The sequence below is a fragment of the Podarcis liolepis genome, assembly GCF_965112155.1.
Source record: "Podarcis liolepis genome assembly, chromosome: 4".
Taxonomy (NCBI): domain Eukaryota; kingdom Metazoa; phylum Chordata; class Lepidosauria; order Squamata; family Lacertidae; genus Podarcis; species Podarcis liolepis.
The window spans coordinates 99657222-99672294 of record NC_139558.1 but is presented as its reverse complement, the minus strand read 5'-3'; the positions used below and the strand labels follow the sequence as shown (position 1 = coordinate 99672294).

General features: G+C 46.1%; 1 protein-coding gene across 2 annotated transcripts in view; it reads right to left on the bottom strand.

Moving 5' to 3' along the window:
- The window catches only part of PPME1 (protein phosphatase methylesterase 1), a 38845-nt gene that overhangs the window by 11659 nt on the left and 12113 nt on the right, over positions 1–15073 (bottom strand). For both annotated transcript variants that reach the window (XM_083499780.1, XM_083499781.1), the window contains exons 6-10: positions 11618–11772; positions 10123–10213; positions 7557–7622; positions 3457–3589; positions 1479–1608 (exon numbers count right to left, since the gene is read on the bottom strand). In XM_083499780.1, coding sequence (XP_083355906.1) covers positions 1479–1608; positions 3457–3589; positions 7557–7622; positions 10123–10213; positions 11618–11772 — 575 coding nt within the window. The remainder of the gene's footprint in view (positions 1–1478; positions 1609–3456; positions 3590–7556; positions 7623–10122; positions 10214–11617; positions 11773–15073) is intronic.

The following is a 15073-nucleotide window of genomic DNA, read 5'->3' as shown; positions in this document are numbered from 1 at the left end:
GAGTTTTCTGTCTTGCGAGGCATTCGTCTTGCAGGGCACCACTGTATGCATCAAGCCATTGTGTCAGCTATGAAAGCATGGCGTTGACTGGGATCGATTCATTGACAATAATTTCTGATCAAATCCCACAACCCTCTGCATCTCTGGCCATTTCCTCTACTGTCCATTTCTCTTTCTTGACAAGTCACGTATGCAGCCCAGTTGCTTCGCCAGGCATGCATCCCGGGCCATAAAAGATAGTGGGCAGTTTCTTTGATGTAGCTTTTCTGATATGTTAATCTTAGGATATTAATCTCAGGACCAGGAAACAGATTTTCACATGAAGGTGATAATGATCGCTGTCCTCCAGGCCATCCTTATCATGTATATTACTGGTTTATGACCTCCAGGGTTGCTGGATGCACTCAGAAGTTGTTGTTGTTGTTGTTTAGTCTTGTCTGACTCTTCATGACCCCCTGGACCAGAGCACGCCAGGCACGCCTGTCTTCCGCTGCCTCCCGCAGTTTGGTCAGACTCATGCTGGTAGCTTCGAGAACACTGTCCCACCATCTCGTCCTCTGTCGTCCCCTTCTCCTTGTGCCCTCCATCTTTCCCAACATCAGGGTCTTTTCCAGGGAGTCTTCTCTTCTCATGAGGTGGCCAAAGTCTTGGAGCCTCAGCTTCAGGATCTGTCCTTCCAGTGAGCACTCAGGGCTGATTTCCTTAAGAATGGATGCGTTTGATCTTCTTGCAGTCCATGGGACTCTCAAGAGTCTCCTCCAGCACCAGAATTCAAAAGCATCCATTCTTCGGCGATCAGCCTTCTTTATGGTCCAGCTTTCACTTCCATACATCACTACTGGGAAAACCATAGCTTTAACTACACAGACCTTTGTCAGCAAGGTGATGTCTCTGCTTTTTAAGATGCTGTCTATGTTTGCCATCGCTTTTCTCCCAATAAGCAGGCGTCTTTTAATTTCGTGACTGCTGTCACCATCTGAAGTGATCATGGAGCCCAAGAAAGTAAAATCTCTCACTGCCTCCATTTCTTCCCCTTCTATTTGTCCCTGAAGTATGCCAGCTTAATTAGCTTTTGTAGTGTAACTTTGTCCCCACAAGGAGTTTGTTGAAATGCTCAGAGGAAATCTGATTGGTTCTTACAAACACGGTGTAAAAAGTTCTTTTGTGAATAAAACGACCTGGGCCGGATGGTGGACAGGAATTATTATTAAACACACCATTCCCAGAGTCTTGCTGGTTCAAGCCTCTGTGTGTATTCTTATTAATCAGAGTTCAATCCTTCCTTTGCTTTGGGAATGCCTCAGTACCTGGCTGCAGAATGCTACCTGTAAGAAAAAAAACCCTTCCTCCCTCACAGGGCAGACAAAGCCAGGGCAATCTGACCTGTGAACAGTGACAAGGAGACTCTCCACAAGGAATTTGGGGGGGGGAGTGTCTTTGTGGGGCTTGCAGAAGAAAGCGAAGCGAGAAATACTTACCAGCCAAAAGCAGCAGCTTGGGAACAGAGCAGTTGAGGAAGAGGTTCGAAAGGCCCCGGAACCAGCCATCCCAGTACGTTTCCGTTTTCGCCAGCTCAATCCGCCATGTGTAGGCCACATCCTTCTTGGTCTTTTTTTCAGGGTGGGGTAGGGGGGGAAGAAAATGTCCGCTTTAAAACGCCAGAAACACATCATGCGAGCATTGGGTTGCAGTCCTCCAGATCCCAGAGGACTACAACTCCCATCATCCCTGACCGCTGGGGCAAGGCTGATGGGAGATGGAGCCCAGAAGTGCAGGAAGGCTGCAATGTTTTCCCAAACCCTGATGTATCCCAGACCGGATCCATGGAAGCGTAAGAGGAGGGGAGGTTGCAGTTAATATTATTCCGAGCACAATTCAAAGAGTTGGTGTTGACCTATAAAAGGTAAAAGGTACAGGACCCCTGGACGGTTAAGTCCAGTCAAAGGCGACTATGGGGTTGCAGCACTCATCTTGCTTTCAGGCCAAGGGAGCCGGCGTTTGTCCACAGACAACTTTCCAGGTCGTGTGGCCAGCAGGACTAAACTGTTTCTGGCGCAACAGGACACCGTGACGGAAACCAGAGCGCACAGAAATGCCGTTCACCTTCCTGCCGCAGCGGTACCTATTTATCTACTTGCACAGGTGTGCTTTCAAACTGCTAGGTTGGCAGAAGCTCAGACAGAACAACGGGAACTCACCCCCGTCGCAGGGATTTGAATCCTAAATGGCTTATGCCTAGTATACCTGAAGGAACGTCTCCACCCCCATCATTGAACCCGGACACTGAGGTCCAGCTCCGAGGGCCTTCTGGTGGTTCCCTCCCTGAGAGAAGTGAGGTTACAGGGAACTAGGCAGAGGGCCTTCTCGGTGGTGGCACCCGCCTTGTGGAACTCCCTCCCACCAGATGTCAAGGAAATAAACAACGACTTGACTTTTAGAAGACACCTGAAGGCAGCCCTGTTTAGGGACGTTTTTAATGTTTAATGCTGTATTGGGTTTTTAATATTTGGTTGGGAGCCCCCCAGAGTGGCTGGGAAAACCCAGCCAGATGGGCGGGATATAAATAATATATTGTTGTTGTTGTTGGGCGGGGTATAAATAATATGTTGTTGTTGTTCCCATGAGACTGTTTTCATTCAAAACAGTCTGTTCCCCAAAGCCTGTTGGTCTTCACTTGCCAGCAGGAGGACAGCAAGGAAGGAGCCAGTCGGACTTCTCCAGGCAGGGAGTTTCAAAGTTGCCTGGGAGAAGCCACTGCTGAGAAGACCCTGTCTTCCCTGAAGGGCCTCCCTAAAGTTCTCAAAACTCGGGCAGGTTCTTATGGGGAAATACAGTCCTTCAGATAACCTGGACCTGAGCCATATAGGGCTTCATAAATCATAACCAGCCCTGTATTTAACCAGGCATCTGTAGGCAACCCTGGTTTGATCTTTTATCATGTTTTTAATATTCTGCTGGGAGCTGCCCAGAGTGGCTGGGGGAACCCAGCCAGATGGGCAGGGTACAAATATACTATTATTACCATTATTATTATTATTAGGCTGCTAAAGAAGTATTGAGAGGTCGTGGGGAAAGAGAGAAGAGGCAGCGTGTGAGTCAGGGATGGGGAATACCTGTGATTCTGTAGATGCTGCTATACAGTGGTACCTCTGGTTAAGAACTTAATTTGTTCTGGAGGTCCGTTCTTAACCTGAAACTGTTCTTAATCTGAGGTACCACTTTAGCTAATGGGGCCACACCACCGCCTTTCGATTTCTGTTCTCATCCTGAAGCAAAGTTTTTAACTGAGGTACTATTTCTGGTTTAGCGGAGTCTGTAACCTGAAGTGTCTGTAACCTGAAGCGTCTGTGACTCAAGGTACCACTGTACTCTAACCCCATCACCCCTGCCTGACAGCCCAACAACAGCCAGAGGCCCGCGGTTATTCCCCCAATCCTGACAAGATGCCTTCCTCACCTCTGCGTCATCATCCTTCTTCCTTTTGTTCATGGATTCTCCATTTTCGTCTTCCTCCTCCTCCTCTTCCTCCTCCTCTATGATCCCCTCCACAATGGTTTTGGGACCTCCAGGGCTGGCCGCACCTTCGCACCTGGTTCAAAGGAACAACAAGGAGTGAAGGAGACCTGGACAAGAAGACCCCCAAGTCAATTTGAAACGCTCCACCTTGGCCTTAATGAGACGGGGGGAAATACCAGCGTGTTACATAGGAAACTGAAGTTATCACACCCGATGTAGGTCCCATAATTTTTAGTTTTGGTTTCCGGAATCCCGGGGGCAGAACGCATTTCTTCCTTGCCTGGACGAGGATGTGGGATTTCTGTAAAACTCATTGATTCCCTCCCCCTCATTCTTTTTTCCTTTCTCCTCCTGTGATGAGGCTGTATTTTAATGTTTTAATGTTGTATTTTAATCTTGTTTTTAAGTTGTATTCATTCAGCTTGTTTTTATTATTGGTTGTTAGCCGCCCTGAGCCACCCTCTTGGCTGGGGAGGGTGGGGTATAAATAAAATGTATTATTATTATTATTATTATTATTATTATTATTATTATTATTGTTGTTGTCCGTGAGGCCAGCGTCATGGACTCAAGACTGCAGTCTGGTAAAAGCCAGTTGAGCGGGGAACCTAATAGCAGAATGCTAGAATGAAAAACAACTCCAGATGAGGTACAGGGAGGGTTCTAACAAACCCAGTCGCACCTTGGATTTCAAACTCCTTGGCTCCCGAACAAATTAGCTCCCGGACTGATTTGTGAGTGTTCCGGTTGTCAAACATTCTTTTGGAAGCCAAACGTCCAATGGGGCTTCGGATTGCCTGCAGGAGCTTCCTGCAGCCAATCCGAAACTGCGCTTTGGTTTCCAAACGTTTTGGAAGTCGAACGCACTTCTGGAACGGAACCTGTTCGACTTCCAAGCTACGACTGTACAGCAAAAATAAATCGGTTGAGTAAAGTTGATTTTTGAGGACTGTGGTTGGATGAAGAGATGGAACAGCTCTCCACATTTCCACTAATACAGTGGTACCTCAGGTTAAGTACTTAATTCGTTCTGGAAGTCCACTCTTAACCTGAAACTGTTCTTAACCTGAAGCACCACTTTAGCTAATGGGGCCTCCCGCTGCCGCCACCGCATGATTTCTGTTCTCATCCTGAAGCAAAGTTCTTAACCCGAAGTACTATTTCTGGGTTAGTGGAGTCTGTAACCTGAAGCGTCTGTAACCCGAAGTACCACTGTACAGTGGTGCCCCGCAAGACGAATGCCTCGCAAGACGGAAAACTCGCTAGACGAAAGAGTTTTCCGTTTTGGAGGTGCTTCGCAAAACGAATCTCCTATGGGCTTGCTTCGCAAGACGACCATGTCTTGCGAGTTCCTGCGGGGTTTTTTCCTCCCCCCCTTTTTCTAAGCCGCTAAGCCGCTTATCAGCTGATCCGATAAGCCGCTAAGCCGCTAATAGCGCTAATCCGTCAATGGGCTTGCTTCGCAAGACGAAAAAACCCTAGACGAAGAGAATCACAGAACGGATTCTTTTCGTCTTGCGAGGCACCACTGTATAGAGTGCATCGTAATGCAAAGATCTCACAGATTCTCTGGTCTCTGTCCTCTAAAGCATTACTGAATAAAGTCTGAACGACTGGATAAGTGTTGTGAGCCTCTATACTTGAACCCCCAAGGGAAATTTCTCCCAGAATGGGTAAACAGGGATTACGGGGCATGGAAGTATTTAAAGATAAAGGTTTGGATTTGGAAGACTGCAATGTGGCCCCACTCAAAACATGGCTTTCAAGCCCCCCTCCCCCAATATTCCTACTACACTTCAGGAAAAATCACAGCACCCGGCTGTCTGACAAAGAGGAGGCAAGTTCCGAGTCAGAATTGTATGTATTGTTAAAGTATTTTTTGGTTGTGCCTTTTAAAAACAATGCCCGCATAATAATAAAAAAATAATAATAATGCTAAAAAATCAAATATCTTTAATATGGTCAGTGACCAGGAAGCAATTTATAAAATATGACATTAAGAGTAGTATTGTGCTACAAGTAGCAGTAAAAATATGGCCAATTCTCAGAATTGGTGCTTATATTTATGACCAGGTTTCGAGTTTTAAGTTTTTAAAATTCAATTCAGGAGTCGCTACTGTTTATTATCGTTCTTTCGATGTTTACAGTTTGAACTCCTTTGTAGACATCATCGCTTGTCTTATTCTTGTTGCAATGTAACAGTACTTTGCCACGGACCTGTTAATTTCGGGCTCTTTGTCAGCTAAGAGGTGTCTGATATAGGTGTCGTCTGTACTACGAGGTATTTTCCTCAGAATCGGTTCGATCAGCTCTTTTCTTGAGTCTCGATATAATGGGCAGTATAAGATGACATGCTCAATGGTTTCGATTTCATTGCTGTTACAGGGACATAATCTTTGTTCGATCGGTATTTTATTGTATCTTCTCTCTAGAAGAGCTGAAGGGAGAGCGTTGAAGCGGGCCCTGGAAAATGCCCATTGGTGTTTAGCGTTGTCTAGAATTTTGAGATACTTCGCTAGATGGGGCCTTTGGGAATTGTATAGAAGTTTATAAGTTATCGGAAGTTGGTTAAAGTCATTTTGGGTTTCAATGTCCCTGAGTCTTTCTTTGATTATGTTCTTGGCCCTTCCCCCTTCTAAACTTAATAAATACTCTGGGGAGAGACCATATGTGGCCAGTTTTCTGAGAGTGCCCTTCAACCAGCTAGATTGGAATTTGTCAAGAAGCATCAGGGAAAGTAGTCCAACCAGCGAGTTGTTAAGTCTTAGCCAAGTGCATAAGGTTCTTATCCATACTTTGGCTTTAATGCTGCATAAGCCCGCTTCCAGTCGAAATAATAATAATGTTTTATTTATATCCTGCCCTCCCCAGCCGAAGCCGGGCTCAGGGCGGCTAACAACAATAAAATAATACAACATTCTAAAATCATTTCATTAAAAAATTACTTCGAATCAAATTGATGGCAACCATTGGGATGGAGTTCTGTGAAGATTGCCAAAGGAGGGAGTCAGGCTGTGCCTTGGCCAAAGGCTTGGCGGAACAGCTCTGTCTTGCAGGCCCTGCGGAAAGATGTCAAGTCCCGCAGGGCCCCAGTCTCTTGTGGCAGAGCGTTCCACCAGATTGGAGCCACAGCCGAAAAAGCCCGGGCTCTGGTTGAGGCCAGCCTAACCTCTCTGTGGCCCGGGACCTTCAGGATGTTTTTATTTGAAGACCATAAGTTCCTCTGTGGGACATACCAGGAGAGGCGGTCCCGTAGGTACAAGGGTCCTAGGCCGTATAGGGCTTTAAAGGTTAAAACCAGCACCTTAAACCTGATCCTGTACTCCACTGGGAGCCAGTGCATCTGGTATAGCACCGGGTGAATGTGATCTCGCAGCGAGGACCCCGTGAGGAGTCTCGCCACGGCATTCTGCGCCCGCTGGAGTTTCTGGGTCAGTCTCAAGGGCAGCCCCATGTAGAGTGAGTTACAGTAATCCAGTCTGGAGGTGACCGTCGCGTGGATCACAGTGGCTAGGTCAGGGCGAGAGAGGTAAGGAGCCAACTGCTTAGCTTGGCGGAGATGGAAAAATGCCGCCTTTGTTATAGCTGCAATCTGCGCCTCCATGGAAAGGGAGGTGTCAAAGATTACACCCAAACTCTTAACGAACGGTGCTGGCACTAATTGCGCCCCCGCAAGAGATGGGAGTTGCCCCCCCAATCCCATATCGTCCCGTCCCAGCCAGAGGACCTCTGTCTTCGAAGGATTTAACTTCAACCGGCTTTTGCTCCTTCTGCTGTGGCTGATAACCCTATGCTGCCTTTGATGTTATCTACAGACACACCCCCCCCCCAAAAAAATCTAAACTACCTGACTGGGGTTCCTCAGAGGGATTTTGGGGAGAGCACACACACTGTTAAGTTGCAATCCAAACCCCAGAAGATCGGCTCCTGCGGGAATATCGCAGCCATGATGAGAAGCTCCCGCCACCATTTCACACATCCATGTACGAAAACGGGGCAGAAAGAGACGATAAATGGCAACTGAAGAAGGCACGACTTACTGTTTGACTTGGCCAACCATAGAAACCCTGGCAGATTCAAGATTCCGTATCTGTCCGCTCTTTACACTAGAGAAAGAGAAAAGGAAACAGCCATTAGATGAGGGTTAGTTACTGCCAGGGTGGATAAAAATCAATTTATTTATTTTTATTTAATTTTTTGGATTTAAATTGGATTTTTTGGATTTAAATTGGATTTTTAAAAAAATGCGTTTGGAGGGCAAATCTTTTTAAAGATCGTTTTCTATTTAAGTTACATTATAGTCCAAAGGCTATTCTTCAGGAAATAAGGATTTGTTTTAAATTTTTCATGTCTGCTAAAACTCAGTCTAAGGTTTGTCCGTTTTTTGTTTTTTTTTAATTAACCACATCAGTTAACAAACATGGATACATATGCTATAGTGTTATTGTTTTAGTTCAATAAATTGTTTCAATTGTTATTAAGGAAATGGTTATTTTTCTCCTTCCAATAAAGTACAGCAGAAAAGTTGTCCAAATATAAACAGGTAACTTATTAAACCTCACAATAATTTCATAATTATGTCAGTGTATTTCTAATAGTATAACCAAATCAGTAATTTTTGATATAACTGTAAAAACTACTCTGAAAATTTATTATTCCAAAAATGAAACCTTCATCTGGTTGTAAATATTAAGATTATACCAGCAAGAATGAGTCTTTATGTAAAAAAAGATTTAAATCAAGTCTTACTGACTAGTGATTGAAATTGTGATTGAAATCGATTTGATTTAAATCAAATCCACCCTCGGTTACTGCCTGCTGCTTTTTAGCAGAGCTCAGCAAGCAAAGAATCACTTTCCCTACAGGGAACAGCTAGATTTTAAAACCAATGGAAAACCTATGGAGCCAAGTTACGGATTGTTTGCAGTATCACCAGTTACATGATATGTTTAAATTAGATAGAAAGAATGGATTTTTGGACCAAAGTTCACAATTTGAAAAAGAACTCCTGCAAAATCAGGATAAACTTATGTCTAAAATGTGTAATTTTTTATTGGAATGGGAAATAAAAGACAAGCTTGTTAAAGCTTCAATGACATAAAGGTAAAGGGACCCCTGACCATTAGGTCCAGTCGTGACCGACTCTGGAGTTGCGGCACTCATCTCGCTTTACTGGCCGAGGGAGCCAGCGTTTGTCTGCAGACAACTTCTGGGTCATGTGGCCAGCAGGACTAAGCCGCTTCTGGCGAACCAGAGCAGTGCACGGGAGCACCGTTTACCTTCCCGCCGGTGCGGTACCTATTTATCTACTTGCACTTTGACGTGCTTTCGAACTGCTAGGTTGGCAGGACCAGGGACCGAGCAACGGGAGCTCACCCCGTCACGGGGATTCGAACCGCCGACCTTCTGATCAGCAAGTCCTAGGCTCTGTGGTTTAACCCACAGCGCCACCCGCGTCCCTTCAATGACATACTGGGCAATAGATACAAATCACAATACAGATCTTAACCTCTGGGAGAAACTCAGAGAAAGTGACCAGAAATTGACAGCATGCTATTCATTGAAAGAGAGCTATTTAAAAATGATTCATAGATGGTAAACTCCGAGTAGGTTGGCTAAGATTTATAGAACAGAATCAGATTAGTGTTGGAAGTGTAAAGAGGTAGAGGGAGCGTTCTTCCACATGTGGAAAAAGTTAAAGGGTATTGGAAAATTATTTATAATGAACTGAAAGAAAACTTTTAAAATTACTTTCCCCCAAAAAACGAAGTCCTTTTCATTTGGGATAACTCAGACTGAAATTCCCAGGTGTCAGAAAAGGTTATTTATGTACGCAACAACTGCGGCCCGTGTTCTGTTAGCCCCAAAATGGAAAGGTGAGTAAGGTCCCAACCCAAGAGGATGGGCAACTGAAGTTGACGGAATATTAAGAACTTAATTCGTTCTGGAGGTCTGTTCTTAACCTGAAACTGTTCTTAACCTGAAGAACCACTTTAGCTAATGGGGCCTCCTACTGCTGCCGCGCCACTGGTGCCTGATTTCTGTTCTTATCCTGAAGCAAAATTCTTAACCTGAAGCACTATTTCTTGGTTAGCGGAGTGTGTAACCTGAAGCATATGTAACCTGAAGTGTATGTAACCCGAGGTACCACTGTATGATATGTAAAATGAACCATGGAAAGAGAAGAAGGGAAGTCACTGGATATTTTAAAGTTTGTAAAATATTTACTTGAAATTGTAAAATAGGAAATTTAATTTAAAAAAATTATATACAGTGGTACCTCAGGTTACATACGCTTTAGGTTACATATGCTTCAGGTTACAGACTCCGCTAACCCAGAAATAGTGCTTCAGGTTAAGAACTTTGCTTCAGGATGAGAACTCGTGCTCCGGCGGCACAGCAGCAGCGGGAGGCCCCATTAGCTAAAGTGGTCTTCAGGTTAAGAACAGTTTCAGGTTAAGAACGGACCTCCGGAACAAATTAAGTACTTAACCCGAGGTAGCACTGTATATATAGAGAGAGAATGAATTGCTTTCCTAGTAAATGGGCTGTAAATGGGCTCCCTTTGCGATGGGCTGCGTAAGTTGCGCAAAGTTTCCCCTTTACCTCCATTCGATGGCGTTCTCCAGAGATTTGAATGTCTTTGGGCGACTCCGAAGGAAATTCTGCATGCTGTTGAGGGCATCCATGGCTGTGCCTATGAACAAGAAAGGGGGAGAATCTGGCATGAAGCAAACCAGTGTTTTACAGAGGAGATGATATCCAAACCGACATAACTGTGACTGGGATGAAATCAAGGGTGCCCATTCATACTCCCCCTATCCTTATACCCCCATAGCAGTGTTTCCTTTCGAATCATGAGGTCTAGAAACTTACGTGCTTTTAAAAAAAAAGTTTCTAGGCCTCATGATTTAAATAGAAAAACTGCCTAGATCCCAACTAAAGAAGAATGGCAACTAAAGCCAACAGAATATGAGCTGCTTTGCAGACCTAACATATAGAATAAGAGAACAAAAAGAACATACCGTATTTTTCATATTTTCCCGCTGGGCTCTAGAAGCTTTGGGTTCCTTTTGACCTGCTCTTTGGGGCTGGCGGGGGGGGGGGAGTGCTGCTTTCCCCACCGCCAGCCTCCAAACCAGATCGGGTTTGGAGGCTGCTATCCGCAAGCCTGGGGAGCCCGGTGGGAACTTCCGCCGGGCTCCCCAGGCTTGCGGATATCTGCCCAAAGCCTGGGGTGCGCTGCTCAGCGCGCCCCAGGCTTCAGGATGCAGGCTGCTATCTGCAAGCCTTGGGAGCCCGGTGGGCACTCCCGCCGAGCTCCCAAGGCTTGAAGATAGCTTCCTGAAGCCTGGAGAGCAAGAGGGGTCGGTGCGCACCGACGCCTCTCGCTCTCCAGGCTTCAGCGAAAGCCTGCATTCGCTCCATAGGACGCACACACATTTCCCCTTCATTTTTGGAGGGGAGAAAAGTGCGTCCTATAAAGCGAAAAATATGGTACGTCCAAAGAAGATTGGAAAATGTTTATTGAATATATGGAAAGACTGGCAGCATTCAGATAAATAATAATAATAATAATAATAATAATAATAATAATAATAATAATAATAATACTTTATTATTTATACCCTGCCCATCTGGCTGGGTTTCCCCAGCCACTCTGGGCGGCTTCCAAAAGAATATTAAAATACTATAATACATCAAACATTAAAAGCTTCCCAAAACAGGGCTGCCTTCAGATGTCTTCTAAAAGCCTGGTAGTTGTTGTTCTCTTCGACATCTGGTGGGAGGGTGTTCCACAGGGAAGGCGCCACCACCAAGAAGGCCCTCTGCCTGGTTCCCTGTAACTTGGCTTCTCGCAGTGAGGGAACCGCCAGAAGGCCCTCGGTGCTGGACCTCAGTGTCCAGGTAGAACGATGGAGGTGGAGACGCTCCTTCAGGTATACTGGACCGAGGCCGTTTAGGGCTTTAAAGGTCAGCACCAACACTTTGAATTGTGCTCAGATACGTACTGGGATAAATTCTGAATGGCAGCAAGACTAATGGCTGAGTAAGAGGATAGGAACCAAGGGAACAAGCGCCAAGTGACACCGACTCTTACCTTCCACTACGTCAATCATGCAGAGGCCCAGCAAACTGGGCACCAGGTTGGACGCTGCCGTGTGCACGGCGATAGCCCCGCCCATGCTGTGGCCAATCAGCATGATGGGCGGGGCGAGGTCCCCGTACATGGCTTCCACCACGCTTCCGACGTCCCTGCAAAAAAGAAAGGCACAAGCTGGCTGCTCCTTCCTTGCACACAGGATAATGCTTGGAATCACAGAATGGTCAAACAGGAAAGGACCCCCGAGAGCCATCTAGTCCAACCCGCTGCAAAGCAGGGATCTTTTGCCTAAGGCGGCACTCGAACCCGCAACCCCGAGATTAAGAGTCTCTGGCTCAACCTCCTGAGTGATCCCTTATTTACTTGCATGGGCCAGAGCTCAGAGACAGAACATCTGCTTTGCAAGCGGAAATCCTCTCCCAGTAGGCGTGTCTGAAACTCTGGGGAGCTGCTGCCAGTCAGTGTTGGAGACACAGAACTAGACTGACCCATAGTTTGCATGTCTCCTTGAAGAAAAAGCTGGGAGTCAATGAAGGAGGTGCGGACAGGTGACCCCACCTAGGCCCGAAGTCACCCCAGGCCTCAAAACCAAATTTCCCCTTTCTCTCTTCTAAAAAATCCACAGCTTCTGCTTTTCTCTGCTTTCTCACAAGATGCTGCTGCGTAAGCAAAAGGTTATTTTTTTATCAGTACAAGAAGGCTTCAAAAAGCTAATGAATAGGCTAAGTCAATGCCAAGAATAAGCAGGCCTGGGAACTGAGTCTTATCTCATCCAGTTGCAACAAATCTTGGACCGCTGATACACAAGGCTTCTCAAACTCCTTGGTTTCTGTACCCCCTTTTCTGGGAAGGGTGCCAGGAGTCCCAGGACAGGAGCGTTCTGTTCATGCTCAGAGGCAGGGCTCCTGAGAAGGGGGAGAAAGGGGAGGGAACTGGAAGGGAATATATGCTCAGTGCAATGGCTGTAAAAACTTGTGCTTGTTTGTGACGTTATCACACTAGCTTCTTCTACCAAGCCCAGATGGTAGAAATAAAGCTCTTTCTCTGAAGTTATCCCTTGAGTGTATGTTTGACTCCCATTTCCCTCTCCCCGGGTGCAATGCTCTTCCCACCCGAGGGCAAAGCCTGAAAAGGCTACACCACCGTTTCAGCTCAGCTGCTTGCAGCAAGGCACTGGCAATGCCAAGGTTGTGGGTTCGATTCCCGTATGGGCCACCTGCATATTCCTGCACTGCAGGGGGTTAGACTAGATGACTCTTAGGGGTCCATGAACGATTCAGTCCTATAAATTAGCATGCAAATACAATGGTCCCTTGGTTCTCAAATGCCTTGGTTCCCAAACACCGAAAACCCAGAAGTGTTTTCAAACGTTTTTCAGAAGCCGAACATCCAATGCGGCTGTCGGCTACTGTTTCCGGGGCGCCTGCACCAATCAGAAGAAACACCTTGGTTTTCGAACATTTCGAAAGTCAAACAGACTTCCGGAACGGATTAAGTTTGGTGTTTTTGTTTTTGCTATTTATTTTGTGTTTTTGTTTTTGAGGTTTTTTCAGTTAATTTGTTTTTATGACTGTGTGGAACCCAGTTCAGCTACTGATTGATTGATTGATTGATTGTGTGATTGCGGAAATGGATAAAAGCCCCCCATCCAAACAGTGACTATCATCAGTGCAGGTTAAGGGGGAAATTAATTTTAACTTTTATCATCTACAATACTGTCTTATTTATTTTATAGTACAGAACACTGATTACTGCTTTCATTTTATGGATCAGTGGTCTCGTTAGATAGTAAAATTCATGTTACATTGCTGTTTTAGGGGTTGTTTTTAAAAGTCCGGAACGGATTAATTCGTATTGCATTACTTTCTATGGGGAAGCGCGCCTTGGTTTTGGAACGCTTTGGTTTTTGAACGGACTTCCGGAACGGATTAAGTTTAAGAACCAAGGTACCACTGTAATTCTTTTTCGTTTGGCTGCTTTCAAGGAGGAAGAAGCAAGGGCCTGTTTATTGTCACCGAAAAACGACCGTCATTTTCCAAAGCCTGCACGAAGGCGGAGACATAGCAGAGCCTGGCGGGAGAGGCAAGCGAGGGCACCCACATTTTCTGTCCTGGGGTGCTAAACGTCCCTGAGCACCTACGCTTCCGAGGGAGAAGAGGGCCCACAGCAGCTTTCCCTCATGTTCCTCAGGAGCTCGACACCCGTGAACAGTTGGAAGGCAATCTCCTCACACTTTGGTATTGAAATGGACTTCCAGAACAGATTAAGTTTGAGAGCCAAGGTACCACTGAACAGAGAACTCCCATTTTAGGCATGACCGAGGCACAACACTGAACCAGAAGTGACCCAGAAACGTCATAAAGACGACACTGAAACAACGCCAAAAGGCCGAATGGGGTGTCTGCAGGCTTTTTTTTAATGGATTTCCGATTTCCCACAAAATGTGCAATGACATGGAAGGCAACCCCTTGTGCATATGGGGAGTTGCCTGTAAATCAGAAAATAATAGATAAGTGCAAACATCCTCTCCCGTTCCGATTTTTGGAAAAAGTTGGCAAAAGCACTATTGTCACCCTATAAACCTGGAGTTGGATTTAAGATACTGCATTGGTCTCTCTTACACAAAACCCGCTTTGCCCTTGGAAAAAATAGGCCTAGATTTAGTCCAGAAAGATGCTCGGATGAAAGGTAGGCTAGATTATTTTTTTTAAGCAAGTTAGCAACAGCCGTTTGTCAAAATCTCTCGCTCCAGGCCGCTATCGGGGGAAAGTCTTTGCAGAAGGGATCTCTCCAAGACCCCGGTGCTGACGCACAAACGCCGCAAACTGCTGTGTTGGGCAGAGCTGCTGCTTTTAGACCAAAACAGAGCAAGTGGCTGTTGGTGGCTTCACAGATGGCCGCCCTGCAGGGAGGCAGATGTCCCTGCCGGCGTGAAGGACTCTGTCACCTTCGCAAGGCAGCTATCTGGAGACTCAAGAAAATAAATTTGCAGGGTGGGTAGATGACTGAATTTCAAAGAGCCTGGCCTGAGAACGGTTGGGCTACAGCTACAGCTGAGGACCAGGTAAGGTAAAAGGTAAAGGACCCCTGGATGATTAAGTCCAGTCCAAGGCGACTATGCGGTTGCGGCTCTCATCTTGCTTTCGGGCCGAGGGAGCCGGCGTTTGTCCACAGACAGCTTTCCGGGTCATGTGGCCAGCAGGACTAAACCGCTTCTGGTGCAACGGGACACCATGACGGAAAGCAGAGTGCACAGAAACGCTGTTTACCTTCCCACCGGAGCGATAACTATTTATCTACTTGCACTGGCATGCTTGGACCCCTGACCATTAGATCCAGTCGTGACCGACTCTGGGGTTTCGGCGTTCTTCTCGCTTTATTGGCTGAGGGAGCCGGCGTACAGCTTCCGGGTCATGTGGCCAGCATGACTAAGCCGCTTCTGGCGAACCAGAG